Genomic DNA, 13174 nt, shown 5'->3' with positions numbered 1-13174 from the left:
CACTACCCTGCCGCCTCAATAGATGGCTAAAAGATGCATATCATTCATTCTCGTGGGCGAGGGCTATGCAGACAATTTAAGTGGAAAAAGTATTAGGCTGAAAATGAGTCTAATCAGGTGTATGGCCGACAGCCGGCACTAGTGGAAAACACTTTACAATGGCGGCGGTAGCGTCCATGTTGTGCCACGTTCACGCGGTCCTACGCTAAGTCAGGCTTATCTCCTGGCTGCTTTACCGGGCACATCCAGGCGCTCCAAACCTGGCACACTAAGACCCTCATCAGCTCCGGCCCAATCGCAGCGTGGGGCGGCCGTCCACCTACAGCGCAGGGACAGGGGCAGCATGCTGATCAGAGGATTACACCTGCACCGCGCTCCTACACAGGTAATACCATACCTAATCCTGTTTACAGAAGACATGATGCCTCTCTCATTCTTCTTTTCTCTCCTTCCCTCTTTCCTTTTCACTTTTCTTCTCACTCTCCGTACAGCAGAGCGTGACTAACATTGAACCAGCCCATAGACAGACTTTTTTGCAAGCCTATATCATGCATCAGGGTCTCAGCTGCTGATTGTCAGAAGGAAATTCTCTTTGTTTCAATCAATGTTCTTTATCTCCCCTGAAGCCCCGAGGAATGATGTCTGAAGCCCCGTTGAAGTGATGTCAACTGGTTCTAATCCAGTGATGAATATAAATCATTGTTGTAATCTGGTTTGTAATGACATCCTTTCAACCAGTTTTGCCTGCTGGGCAGAAGCCACGAGGAGGATTGGATCTAACCTGACAGTCTAACCAGTTGGTTGTAATCTGGTTATGGCTATCTGACTTCAGCCTTGTTCTATCTGAGCCAGTCTTGAAGCCCTGTAGTGCCATTTATAAACTCCCACAGTCCTTTGCGGCATGCCTGATCAATGGCCGCCTCAGCAGCCCAGTGGGAAATAAGGGTTATGAAGTCCTACAGCCATTCTCACACTGATACATACATCACATGCACACACAAACACACACACACCAGTCTCCCACTGATCTTTCCTTCATCTCCTTTATTTCTCCAGGCGACAGACTGGACTAAGGGAGCAAGACGGGAGGAGAGGGAAAGCGATGGAGGAGTGAAAAAGCAACCATGGTATTGATTTCAGAAGGGGGAATTTGTTGGGCCCTCGGGAGGTTACTGAATCGAAAAGCACATGTGGAATCCTGGAGGTTTGGATTCAGGTAAAAATAAAAGCTAAATGTTACTGGGTGAATAGAGGGATTTTGAAGTAAATCACAAAGAGAACAATACATTTTTTTTGAAAGCCATTTAATTAATATACTCTTGGTGAAAATACAAATAGATCTGAAAGAGATATGAGAAGAATGAAATAGCTTTACATTGAGAGATGGTATAAAACAGCCACTATAGGTTTATATTGAATGCTGCTTATTAAAATAAGCCTCCAGCAGCAGCCTACTGAACACACAAGCCATTGGAAATGATATTAAAATGCCTTCTGTCTCCAAAATTACATAATTGAATCCCAAAGGATGCTACAACATCTTCATTCTTTACTCTCTCTCTCTCCCCCTTCCCAGACCCCTCCATCCCTCCCTCCCTCCCTCCCTCCTCTCACCTCATACTCCTGTTTGAAGCCGTATCCCTCCCCAGTCTTCATCTGGTTGATGTGTTGGAGGAGGTCTGCCACCCTGACCGCGGGGTGAAGTTGACCCGTGTGGTACGGAGAGCTCTTCCTACGACAGTGGCGTCGAGGGGAACCACCCAACAGGCTGCTGGACTCGTTCACTGAACTCCTCTGTTCGTCTGGAGGAGACATACACATGCATTAACACGGCACGCACGCAAGACACACAAAGATGGATACCCAGACATATAAACAAAGACGGACGCAAATGTACATTCACACGTGTTAACCATTACACAAAATAACATATGTTATTGTTACGGATACCAGTATCCTGTGTGTGTATCCTGTGTGTGTGTGTATCCTGTGTTCTTTTCTCTCCTTCTCCCCTCACAGGTGAAAATCATCACTCCCCAATCAGTCACCAATCCAATCATCAGTCAGAAGACACACCTCCTCCTGTTTCCTACCCTATCACAGTTCCTTTCCTTTGGTTTAAAAACCCTGTCAGTTGTTTGCTCTAGAGCTCAATCTCTCTGTAAATGCCATGTCTGTAGGTCTCTGTGGTTCACTCTCTCTTTGTGTATTAACCTCTCTTTTGTTTGAGCACCTCCATAGCACTTTGTCCTCACCTGTGAGTATTGTTTTTGGTTATGGTGTTTGTGTTTGTTTGCTGGTGGGAAAAGGGGAAACCAAGACAAGTCGCCCATGGGCATACACTACCCGTAGGTAGACTTTGTTAAATACACTAGTTAGACCTGGGTGGACCACCCACTGTATTTTTGGTTAGTTAGTTAGCTGTTGTTAAAGTAGGCTAGTCTAGCTTGGTGGTGTTTTTGAATACCTATTGTTTCTTTCCTTGGGTCCAGCTCAGCCCCTTTTCCTGCTCCCCCATTACTGTGTGTTTTACAATAAACCCTGAGTTTTACGGTAGATTTCAGTAGTCGTGGTTATTTCGTTCTCACTTTTACTTTGTCACAATTATAATTTGCATGAGTTATGTTACGGGTCTCATTATCATCCCCCCTAGACTGTCGGGCCAAAAGGGATTCGTAACAGTTATATAAGTGCCAGTATATGCTATTCTATTCAAGTGTGGGCCTCAGTGAATGACTGAAGGTCAACCTCCAACTGCTCAACAAAACACTAAACTGACACTCTGCTCAGCCCATCAGGCAGCTCAAGGAAAAGCATGTATCTCTATGGAGACATATTGTATGTATGTATTGACTGGCACGACAGAATATTTCAATCGTTAGAGAAGAGACAGACCGAGAGAGAGAGAGAGAAAGAGGAGGACGGATATTCACAGAGAAGTAAACACAGCTAGAAAGTCTGAGAAACTGAAGATGGTACTTTAACTTAGCAGTGTGTGTATTCAGGGCACAGAGGGAACAGGCTGTAGCCTAGAGAGTGTACTTGAAAGTGTGTATATACTTGGTGGCATAGAGTCTACACACTAGTGTACTTGACAGTGTGTGTATAGAGGGCACAGATTGTAGCCTAGCTAGTGTACTTGTAGCAGGGTATATTCTGTGGAGCAGGGAGTAGAGTACCTGTCTCTGCACAGCTGGAACATTGTATTTACCCCTCCTTCAGCTCGTCTGTCTGTCTGTCTGTCTGTCTGTCTGTCTGTCTAGGAGGCACAGGGTTAGCCTACAGACTAATATACTATCAGCTGTACTCTCTCTCGGTGTTCTTGGTTCTTACTCCGTGTGTTGCAGGCATGGGCGTCCATGAAGGAGTTAGCGGTGCGCTCGTCCTGCTGCAAAGTGCTCTGCTCTGTCATGCTGCAGTCCAAAGAACCTAGCTTCCTGGTCTTCTCTTGACGGTACGACATGGCTGCCTTGTTCAGCGCTACATTCTTCCTGCTGCGGAGAGAGGGGGAGGAGGAGAGAGGGGGAAGAGAGGGGGAAGAGAGTGGGAGAAGAGAGGGGGAGAGAGGAGGATAGGGAATATAAAAAGGAGGGAAGAATAAGAGAGATCGAAATAAGGAGACAGCAAGGATATTGGGAAACGAGTGGAGGGGGAGTTGAGGTCAAGGAGAGGGAAACGAGTAGGAGGAGGGTTGAGGTCAAGGAGATGAGATTGGAAGGAAGGAAAAACATAAGGGATTGAGTCGAGGAGAGGGAGATAAAGGAAGATTTTGTGATAGTAGCAGGAGGCCCAGAGAGAGCGAGAGTGTGAGAGAGAGAGGGAGGGAGAGAGAGAGAGGAGAGACATGAGAGGTATATAGGGGATGAGGTGGAGGAGATGCTTATCTCCTATGAGTGTCATCTTCCAGGGCTACAGAGGGAAAGCAGGTGAAGATCGCGCCAGAATGAAAGGGTGGAGGGAGAGACTAGGGAGGAGTCACTTACGGGTAGTAAGAGTAAGAATAGAAGTCCCTTCTGATTAGCATGGAGAAAGGAGGAGAGGATAGATGAGGAGAGAGAGAGAGAAGAGAAAGAAAACAGAGGTGAAAGGAGGAGCCATGGTTAGTGAGGTGGCCTTCAGCAAGGCAAAATAAAAATGTCCATTATTAAATGTTGAAATGTACAGGTAATTGCCAAAATAATGGAAACGCTTGAGTGAAATGGAAAAATGGAAATGCTTGAGGGATACAAAGTATATTGAAAGAAGGTGCTTCCTCACAGGTATGATTCCTGAGTAAATTAAACAATTAACTTCCTAGAATGCTTGGGGTCATGTTTAAAAATGCTGGGCAGGGCCATTATTTTGGCTAACATGACTAATTCCCCAGCTATAGGTTGACAATGCCCCCATCCACAGAGCACGAATGGTCATTGAATGGTTTGATGAGCATGAAAATGATGTAAACATGCCATGGCCGTCTCAGTCAACAGATCTCAAACCAATTCAACACAATGACAGATTCTGGAGAGGCCCCTGAGAATGCGTTTTCCACAAGCATCAACAAAACACCAAATGATGGAATTTGTCGTGGAAGAATGGTGTCACATCCCTCCAATAGAGTTCCAGTTGCTTGTAGAATCTATGCCAAGGTGCATTGAAGCTGCTCTGACTCGTGGTGGCCCCACGGCCTATAAGATGTTTATGTTGGTGTTTCCTTTATTTTGTCAGTTACCTGTATATGAATGGTGGAAAGGCAAGCGACCATGGAGTAGCAGATAACACGTAGTACAACTGTGTGGTGTGATGCCAGGGCAACAACCTCTCCCTCAATGTGAGCAAGACAAAGGAGCTGATCGTGGACAACAGGAAAAGGCAGGCCGAATATACCCCCATTAACATTGACAAGGCTGTAGTGGAGCGGGTCGAGAGTTTTCAAGGTTCAAACTCATCACCAACGAACTATCATGGTCCAAACACACGTAAAGAGGGCACGACAACACCTTTTCCCCCTCAGGAGACTGAAAGGATTTGGCATGGGTCCCCAGATCCTCAAGAAGATCTAGAGCTGCACCATCGAGAGCATTCTGACTGGTTGCATCACAGCCTGGTATGGCAACTGCTCGGCATCTGACCGTAAGGCTCTACAAAGGGTAGTGCGTACAGCCCAGTACATCACCGGGGCCAAGCTTCCTGCCATCCAGGACCTATATACTAGGCGGTGTCAGAGGGCAGTCCCAAAAATTGTCAGAGACTCCAGTCACTAGAGTCATTGAGTGTTTTCTCTGCTACCGCACGGCAAGTGGTTCCGGAGCGCCAAGTCTTGGACCAAAAGGATCCTTAACAGCTTCTACCCCGAAGCCATAATACTGCTGAACAATTAATCCAATGGCCACTGGACTATTTACATTGTTGATTAAGGGCTTGTAAGTAAGCATTTCATGGTAAAGTCTACACTTGTTGTATTCAGCTCATGTGACAAATAAAGTTTGGGATATCGTGGCCCTTGATGAAATACTGCACACTGAGTGTTGATCTGCTAATATAACGGTAGAGGAAAAGGTTAGAGGAGGAATAAAGGAGGAGAGGAGAGTACAGTACTGCCAAACAATATTTCCTGGTGGAACTTGGCCAATGATGCTGGAGTGTATAGAGTTTCTGGGATAGGTGTGCTGCAGCCAAAAAAAAAATTATACCGGAAAAAGCTTGGCAACTATAACTGCACCATGTTTCACGAATAATGCCGTGCCATGTGTGCAGTTCTGGAAGTAATATACTCCCCATTACCTGCCTAACTCCTAATTGAATGGAGTTGGACTAAGCCTGCCAAGAGGTGATAGAGAAATTCCTTCCCTAATAGGATGCATTTAGTCACAGGCAGCTCTCTGGACGACCTCATGATCAGAATCACTGTTACACACACACACACACACACACACACACACACACACACACACACACACACACACACACACACACACACACACACACACACAAACACACAAACACACACACCAGACAATCCTCCACCCACCCATACCCCTACCCCTCCACTTACCCCTTCTTGACAACGATGACGATGGCCCCCAGCAGCAGAATAAGGACCACCAGTCCCCCAGCACAGGCCCCCAAGATCAGACCCATGTCCTCTGCATGTTGGGACACCTCCAGGGTCCTCTTATGGTCCTTACAGGCACCTACAGGGGAGAGACAACACTGTGTTAGCCTGCTGAACTAAAGCCAGCTGAACAGACCCCTTTTATGGTCCTTACAGGCAGCTACAAAGGAGAGACAAGTTAGAGTGATAGTCTTCTGTATACCACAAGACTGTATTAGAGAGGGAGGAAGGGGGGTGGGGATATGGAGAGGGAGGGAGGGAGGGAGGGAGGGAGGGAGGGAGGGAGGGAGGGAGGGAGGGAGGGAGGGAGGGAGGGAGGGAGGGAGGGAGGGAGGGAGGGAGGGAGGGAGGGAGGGAAAGAGATAATGTATGGTAGTGAAGTGCAGCTCTGCCTTTGTCCCTGACTATGTTCCATAATAGGTAACAAGCTTGGATAAGGAGGAAGATTTTAAGCCGCTAACTAACCAGCGACAGTTGGTGCAGCCAGGGTGGAAAGCTGGACAGACTTGGCCTACATGTGTTTAGAAAACACACCAATTACCTCAACTAATAGCTAGCTGGAAGTTCATTGAGTCAACCATTTTCTATGCACATACTGTGGGGCAAAAAAAATATTTAGTCAGCCACCAATTGTGCAAGTTCTCCCACTTAAAAAGATGAGCGAGGCCTGTAATTTTCATCATAGGTACACTTCAACTATGACAGACAATTAGAAAAAAAATCCAGAAAATCACATTGTAGGATTTTTTAAATGAATTTATTTGCAAATTATGGTGGAAAATAAGTATTTGGTCACCTACAAACACGATTTCTGGCTCTCACCGACCTGTAACTTCTTCTTTTAGGGGCTCCTCTGTCCTCCACTCGTTACCTGTATTAATGGCACCTGTTTGAACTTGTTATCAGTATAAAAGCACCTGTCCACAACCTCAAACAGTCACATTCCAAACTCCACTTTGTCCAAGACTAAAGAGCTGTCAAAGGACACCAGAAACAAAATTGTAGACCTGCAGCCAGGCTGGGAAGACTGAATCTGCAATAGTTAAGCAGCTTGGTTTGAAGAAATCAACTGTGGGAGCAATTATTAGGAAATGGAAGACATACAAGACCACTGATAATCTCCCTCGATCTGGGGCTCCACGCAAGATCTCACCCCGTGGGATCAAAATGATCACAAGAACGGTGAGCAAAAATCCCAGAACCACACGGGGGGACCTAGTGAATGACCTGCAGAGAGCTGGGACCAAAGTAACAAAGCCTACCATCAGTAACACACTACACACTGCTAAACATCACTGCTCTAGAGGAGATCTGCGTGGAGGAATGGGCCAAAATACCAGCAATAGTGTGTGAAAACCTTGTGAAGACTTACAGAAAACGTTTGAACTATGTCATTGCCAACAAAGGGTATATAACAAAGTATTGAGATAAACTTTTGTTATTGAACAAATACTTATTTTCCACCATAATTTGCAAATAAATTCATAAAAAATCCTACAATGTGTTTTTCTGGATTTTTTTTCTCATTTTGTCTGTCATAGTTGAAGTGTACCTATGATTACAATTACAGGTCTCTCTCATCTTTTGAAGTGGGAGAACTTGCACAATTGGTGGCTGACAAAATACTTTTTTGCCCCACTATGTCATGGTCTCACAGTGTTCATTGTGTCTCTACATTTCCATCAGAGCTATAACAGCATGACATCTCTCTCATGGTGAATTTAGAGCTTCCGTGGTGTAATTTTCCAGAAATGTTTATTGACCGACTCGAGACAGAATTGGTTGAGAATTATAATCCTGTACACCTGCGAGCACAAGCTTAATTAAAAGTCTTCTCTCTGATGGGTAAACAAAAAGGAAAGTGAATGAAATGGTCTATCACTGGAGGCACGAAGCCAAAACCAATTATCTACCTATTTTCACCATCCGTCCTTCTATCCTTTCAGCTGGATGTGGTCTTTCTCCGTCAGCTCACTTACCATTTAAAAAATCTGTCTTTTGCCATCTCTCTCTCGTTTGCCATCTCTCTCTCTCTCTCTCTCTCTCTCTCTCTCTCTCTCTCTCTCACTCTCTCTCTCTCAATCCCTTTCTACCAGTTAGCTACAGCACAACCAATTTGAATAGCATCCATGTTTTCTTCTCTCCCTCCCACTAAGGCATAATATTTTGTCGGCATGGTGGGTAATTTTGCCTGAGCTTTAGAAGCCTGTTCAGGAAAACAGAGTGTGGCCTGCTGAAATCTGGATTGCAGATGATTGTAGCTCTGCTAGCTAGCTGGCTCTCTCTCCAGCCTCCAAGTCCACTTTACTAATGTGTGTGTGAATCACTGTGTTCTTATTGACTCCTGCTGTAGGAAGCACGTTGCCATGCAAAAGTTTACACCACCAAGACTTTCTGCATGGAGGAAAGGTGGAGGGAGAGACAGAGAGTAAGAGGAGAGAGAATCTATGAGAGAATGTGTGTGAGAAAAAAGATTAGGATGGTGGGAGGAGGAACGAAAGGTGGTGGGACGGACAGGACATACATTTTATCTTCATCTGCCAGTGTTAGTATGTCATTAATCAGATATTGTGCTGGTGTCAGCCCGGAACACCTGAGGTGTGACACTAGTCTTCTAAAGACATCAGCATGCATCAATTTGGCTGGCGCCTAGACCCCTTGGCTAGCTGAACCGAACGAGTGTGCTTGCGTACTCTCTTCAATGGCCTTCGCTTCAAAAACGTTTTAAAAAAGCAGCAATAGTACTGTTTGTCAATTTTGAGACACCGTCGCCAGCATACACTTCCTCAACATGTCAATAATTGTGACGGTTTTGCCTTAAGCGGCCCGTCTCTTTCCCCGTCGGTCTCCCTGCTTCACACTTGACATGAGCTCTATCCTTTCATTACGCAGTCACAGAGAGAGTGAAAAAGAGAGGGAGGAGTGAAAGAGAGAGGGAGAGAGGGAGAGAGAGGGGAGTGAAAGAGAGAGAGAGGGAGGGGGTGAAAGAGAGAGTGAGAGAGGGGGAGTGAAAGAGAGGGAGAGAGGGGGGAGTGAAAGAGAGAGAGGGGGGGGGAGTGAAAGGGAGAGGGAGAGAGAGGGGAGTGAAAGGGAGAGGGAGAGAGAGGGAGTGAAGAGAGAGAGAGGGGGAGTGAAAGAAGAGAGAGAGAGAGAGAGAGAGAGAGAGAGAGAGAGAGAGAGGGAGAGAGAGGGAGTGAAAGAGAGAGAGAGAGGGGGAGTGAAAGGGAGAGGGAGGGGGGGTGAAAGGGAGAGGGAGGGGGGGTGAAAGAGGGAGATGGGGGAGTGAAAGAGAGAGGGGGAAATAAATGTGTGAGAGGAACATGTTATATGTGTGCATGTGTGTGGGCGTGTTAGAGAGAGATAAAGAAAGGTTGTATAATGAGAGAGTGAGAGAAGAAGCTTGAGGCGGACAGACAGACAATAAGACAAGCAAAGACATAACGTGTGTGTGTGTGTGTGTGTGTGTGTGTGTGTGTGTGTGTGTGTGTGTGTGTGTGTGTGTGTGTGTGTGTGAAAAAATAAAGAATGCCAGAGTACCCTGCCTCCTGAACCTCTCTTTCCCACCACCACAGAAACTGGAACAGCACCAATCTCTCCTTTCTCCCTTCCTCCCTCCACTATGCCACCTTGTTACCGCCACGTACTAAATTAAGAATATTATAAATATGCTTCTGAGAACCATCCTCTGAACACACACACAAATCCTCTGTCCTGATGGGGTGTAGTGCCAGCAGACAATGGCGAAGAGAGACTCTTTGATGTCAGGACGCTTCAAATAACAGAGTGCAGGGAGAGAGTGAGAGTAGGGAGAGGAAGGAATCCAATTTCTACAGGGCTTCCTTCTCGAGTGTGCTCTTGATGTCAGGATGCATCAAATAACAGAAAGAATGCAGGAAGAGAGAAAAGACGGGAGAAGATGGAATCTAATTTCTACAGGGTCGTTCCCCCCCTCTCTCTCTCTCTCTCTCTCTCACCCTCTCCCCCCACTCTCTCTCTCCCCCCTCTCTCGCTCTCTCCCCTCTCTCTCTCGCTCTCTCTCAGCTTCATCTTTCAAAACGCATCAGAGTGTCTGTGAAACATCATGAAGCACAGAACATGTAAACACTGCTTTGCCAGAAAGCATTCTTATGTAGTCTATTTCTCAAAGCCTCTCAATGATGAAGATAGAAGATGATGGAAGGGAACTATCTGAATGTACCTTTACGGGCAATCCGGATGCAGTTCATTCTCGTCTCCTGAAACAAGAATGGGAGGTTCATTAGCATGGGATAACCACAAGCAAAAATAAAACACATCAAACACCTATGTTATAAGCATAGAACAGGTGTCAGAGCGTGTGTGTATCTGTGTGTGTCTTTGTCACCAAGTCCACCTCTGTGTGGTAAAGTGCAAACTAGCTAATTAAAAAACTCAGTCAGGGAAGAAAGCAGATGACATCTAATTTTAAATGTGATTGTGAGTGACCTGTCCTCTGTTCTCATCAACAACATCCGGACCCCTGGCCCACCCAACCCATTACACACATGCACCCCTCCTAACCCTCCACCTAGCTAGCCCATCACAGTGATACCAGAGACACATTGTCAAATTAAGATTAGCACATGCTAAATCAGGTTTTATACAAGGGGGGCAATTATGCTAATCTAATCGGAGCTCTGATATTGGAGTCAGAACCCTTTCACCTCAGCGCCTGCGAAATTGCCTTTTTTAATTGAAAACCTGTTCTGGGTGGATCTGTATCCACCCACCTCTTAGTCAGTTGTATTTACCCACCATTCACAGGTTATTACAGCCCCACCTGCTGATATATCATGTGTCATCTTGTCCTCTGTCAAGGTTGACCTGACTCTGAGACAGCCCCTTTTGGCATTAAAACAGAGTGGATCCAAAATGGCACCCTATTCCATACATAGTACACTGCTTATGACCCTGGTCAAAATAGAATGTTGGACTTAGCCATAGTATCCTACTGACTGCTGATGACACCTCCCTGCCTGCTATGTTCTGATGTTATTTATAGAATGATCCTCAGATATGATGCCAATATTTCTAGCCGATATCACAGGTTGAGTGACAGGTAGCTGGTAGCAGAAGATGATTACGGTTGATAACTACATTGACAGGAAATTAACCAGCAGATCCGATAGTCGACCGAAGCATTTCAAGAAGCGGCAGCTGACTACGCTGTTTAATATCTTTAATATTGCATCAATATAGAATTGGGAAAAGGGTCAAAAGATTTGTATCAAAACTATTTAGTAGTTTTTTGCAAGGTTGGTCTGGAAATTCTGTCAAAATATGTGTGACGGACACAGCAAAAGACACTGACAGATTATATACACTCCGTGGCCAGTTTATTCGGTACAGCAATCTAGTACCGGGTCGAACCCGCCTTTGCCTCCAGAACATACTGAATTCTCTGGGGCATGTTGCTAAAATAATATCAATGTGCAAAGGAAAACGTCCTCACACCAGTACACCACCGCCACCAGCCTGTACCGTTGACACAAGGCAGGATGGGGCCATGGACTCATGCTGCTTGGCAAAATCCTGACTCTGCCGTCAGCATGACGCAACAGGAACCGGGAATCGTCGGACCAGGCAATGGTTTTCCGCTCCTCAATTGTCCAGTGTTGGTGATGCCCACTGGAGCCACTTCTTCTTGTTTGTAGCTGATAGGATTGGAACCTGCTTTGGTGCTCTGCGTTGTGCGTTCAGAGATGCCTTTCTGCACACCACTGTTGTACTGTGCCGTTATTTGCCTGTTTGTAGCCCGCCTGCTGGTTTGCACATTCTTGCACACACCGATAAATACATGATGATTTAGAATTTCAATAAGCATTTTTCTAAGGCTGGCCATGTTTTCCACCTGTCTATCCCTACCCCAATAAACAGCCCTGCACACCCCACAGCAACTTATCCAAGCCTCCCATTTCTCCTTCACCCAAATCCAGATAGCTAATGTTCTGCAAGAGCTGCAAAATCTGGACCACTACAAATCAGCTGGGCTAGACAATCTGGACCCTCTCTTTCTAAAATTATCCGCCGAAATTGTTGCAACCCCTATTACAAGCCTGTTCTACCTCTCTTTCGTATCGTCTGAGATCCCCAAAGGTTGGAAAGCTGACACTCTAGGCCCAAACTGCTACAGACCCCTATCTATCCTACCCTGCCTTTCTAATGTCTTTGAAATCTAAGTTAACAAACAGATCACCGACCATTCCAAATCCCACCGTACCTTCTCTGCTATGCAATCTGGTTTTCAAGCTGCACCTCAGCCACGCTCAAGGTCCTAAACGATACCACAACCGCCATCGATAAGAGACAAAACTGTGCAGCTGTATTCATCGACCTGGCCAAGGCTTTCGACTCTGTCAATCACCACATTCTTATCGGCAGACTCAACAGCCTTGGTTTCTCAAATGACTGCTTCGCCTGGTTCACCAACTACTTCTCTGAAAGAGTTCAGTGTGTCAAATCGGAGGGCTGTTGTTCGGACCTCTGGCAATCTCTATGGGGGTACCACAGGTTTCAATCCTTGAGCCGACTCTCTTCTCTGTATACATCAATGATGTCGCTCTTGCTGCTGGTGATTCTCTGATCCACCTCTACGCAGACGACACCATTCTGTATACTTCTGGCCCCTCTTTGGACACTGTGTTAACTAACCTCCAGAAGAACTTCAATGCCATACAACTCTCCTTCCGTTGCCTCCAACTGCTCTTAACTGCAAGTAAAACTAAATGCATGCTCTTCAACCAATCATTGCCCGCACCTGCCCGCCTGTCCAGCATCACTACTCTGAACAGTTCTGACTTAGAATATGTGGACAACAACAAATACCTAGGTATGTGGTTAAACTGTAAACTCTCCTTCCAGACACATTAACCTGTTGAGTGTAGGGGGCAGTATTTGATGTTTGGATGAAAAACATACCCAAATGAAACTGCCTATTTCTCAGGCCCAGAAACTAGAATATGCATATAATTGGCAGATTAGGATAGAAAACACCCTTAAGTTTCCAAAACTGGCAAAAATATTGTCTGTGAGTATAACAGAACTGATATTGCATGTGAAAAC

General features: G+C 45.8%; 1 protein-coding gene across 3 annotated transcripts in view; it reads right to left on the bottom strand.

Moving 5' to 3' along the window:
* LOC135549808 (receptor-type tyrosine-protein phosphatase U-like) overlaps positions 1-13174 on the bottom strand; it is a 291896-nt gene that overhangs the window by 49868 nt on the left and 228854 nt on the right. Inside the window, exons 14-18 of one of the 3 annotated variants that reach the window (XM_064980123.1) lie at positions 10293-10329; positions 6035-6173; positions 3984-4013; positions 3334-3494; positions 1615-1802 (exon numbers count right to left, since the gene is read on the bottom strand). In XM_064980123.1, coding sequence (XP_064836195.1) covers positions 1615-1802; positions 3334-3494; positions 3984-4013; positions 6035-6173; positions 10293-10329 — 555 coding nt within the window. The remainder of the gene's footprint in view (positions 1-1614; positions 1803-3333; positions 3495-3983; positions 4014-6034; positions 6174-10292; positions 10330-13174) is intronic. The other 2 variants (XM_064980124.1, XM_064980125.1) reach the window with 2 other exon arrangements.

This window comes from Oncorhynchus masou, chromosome 12 (genome assembly GCF_036934945.1).
Source record: "Oncorhynchus masou masou isolate Uvic2021 chromosome 12, UVic_Omas_1.1, whole genome shotgun sequence".
Taxonomy (NCBI): Eukaryota; Metazoa; Chordata; class Actinopteri; order Salmoniformes; family Salmonidae; genus Oncorhynchus; species Oncorhynchus masou.
Note: the sequence above shows the minus strand (reverse complement) of the source record. Positions and strands in the feature narration are given on the sequence as shown.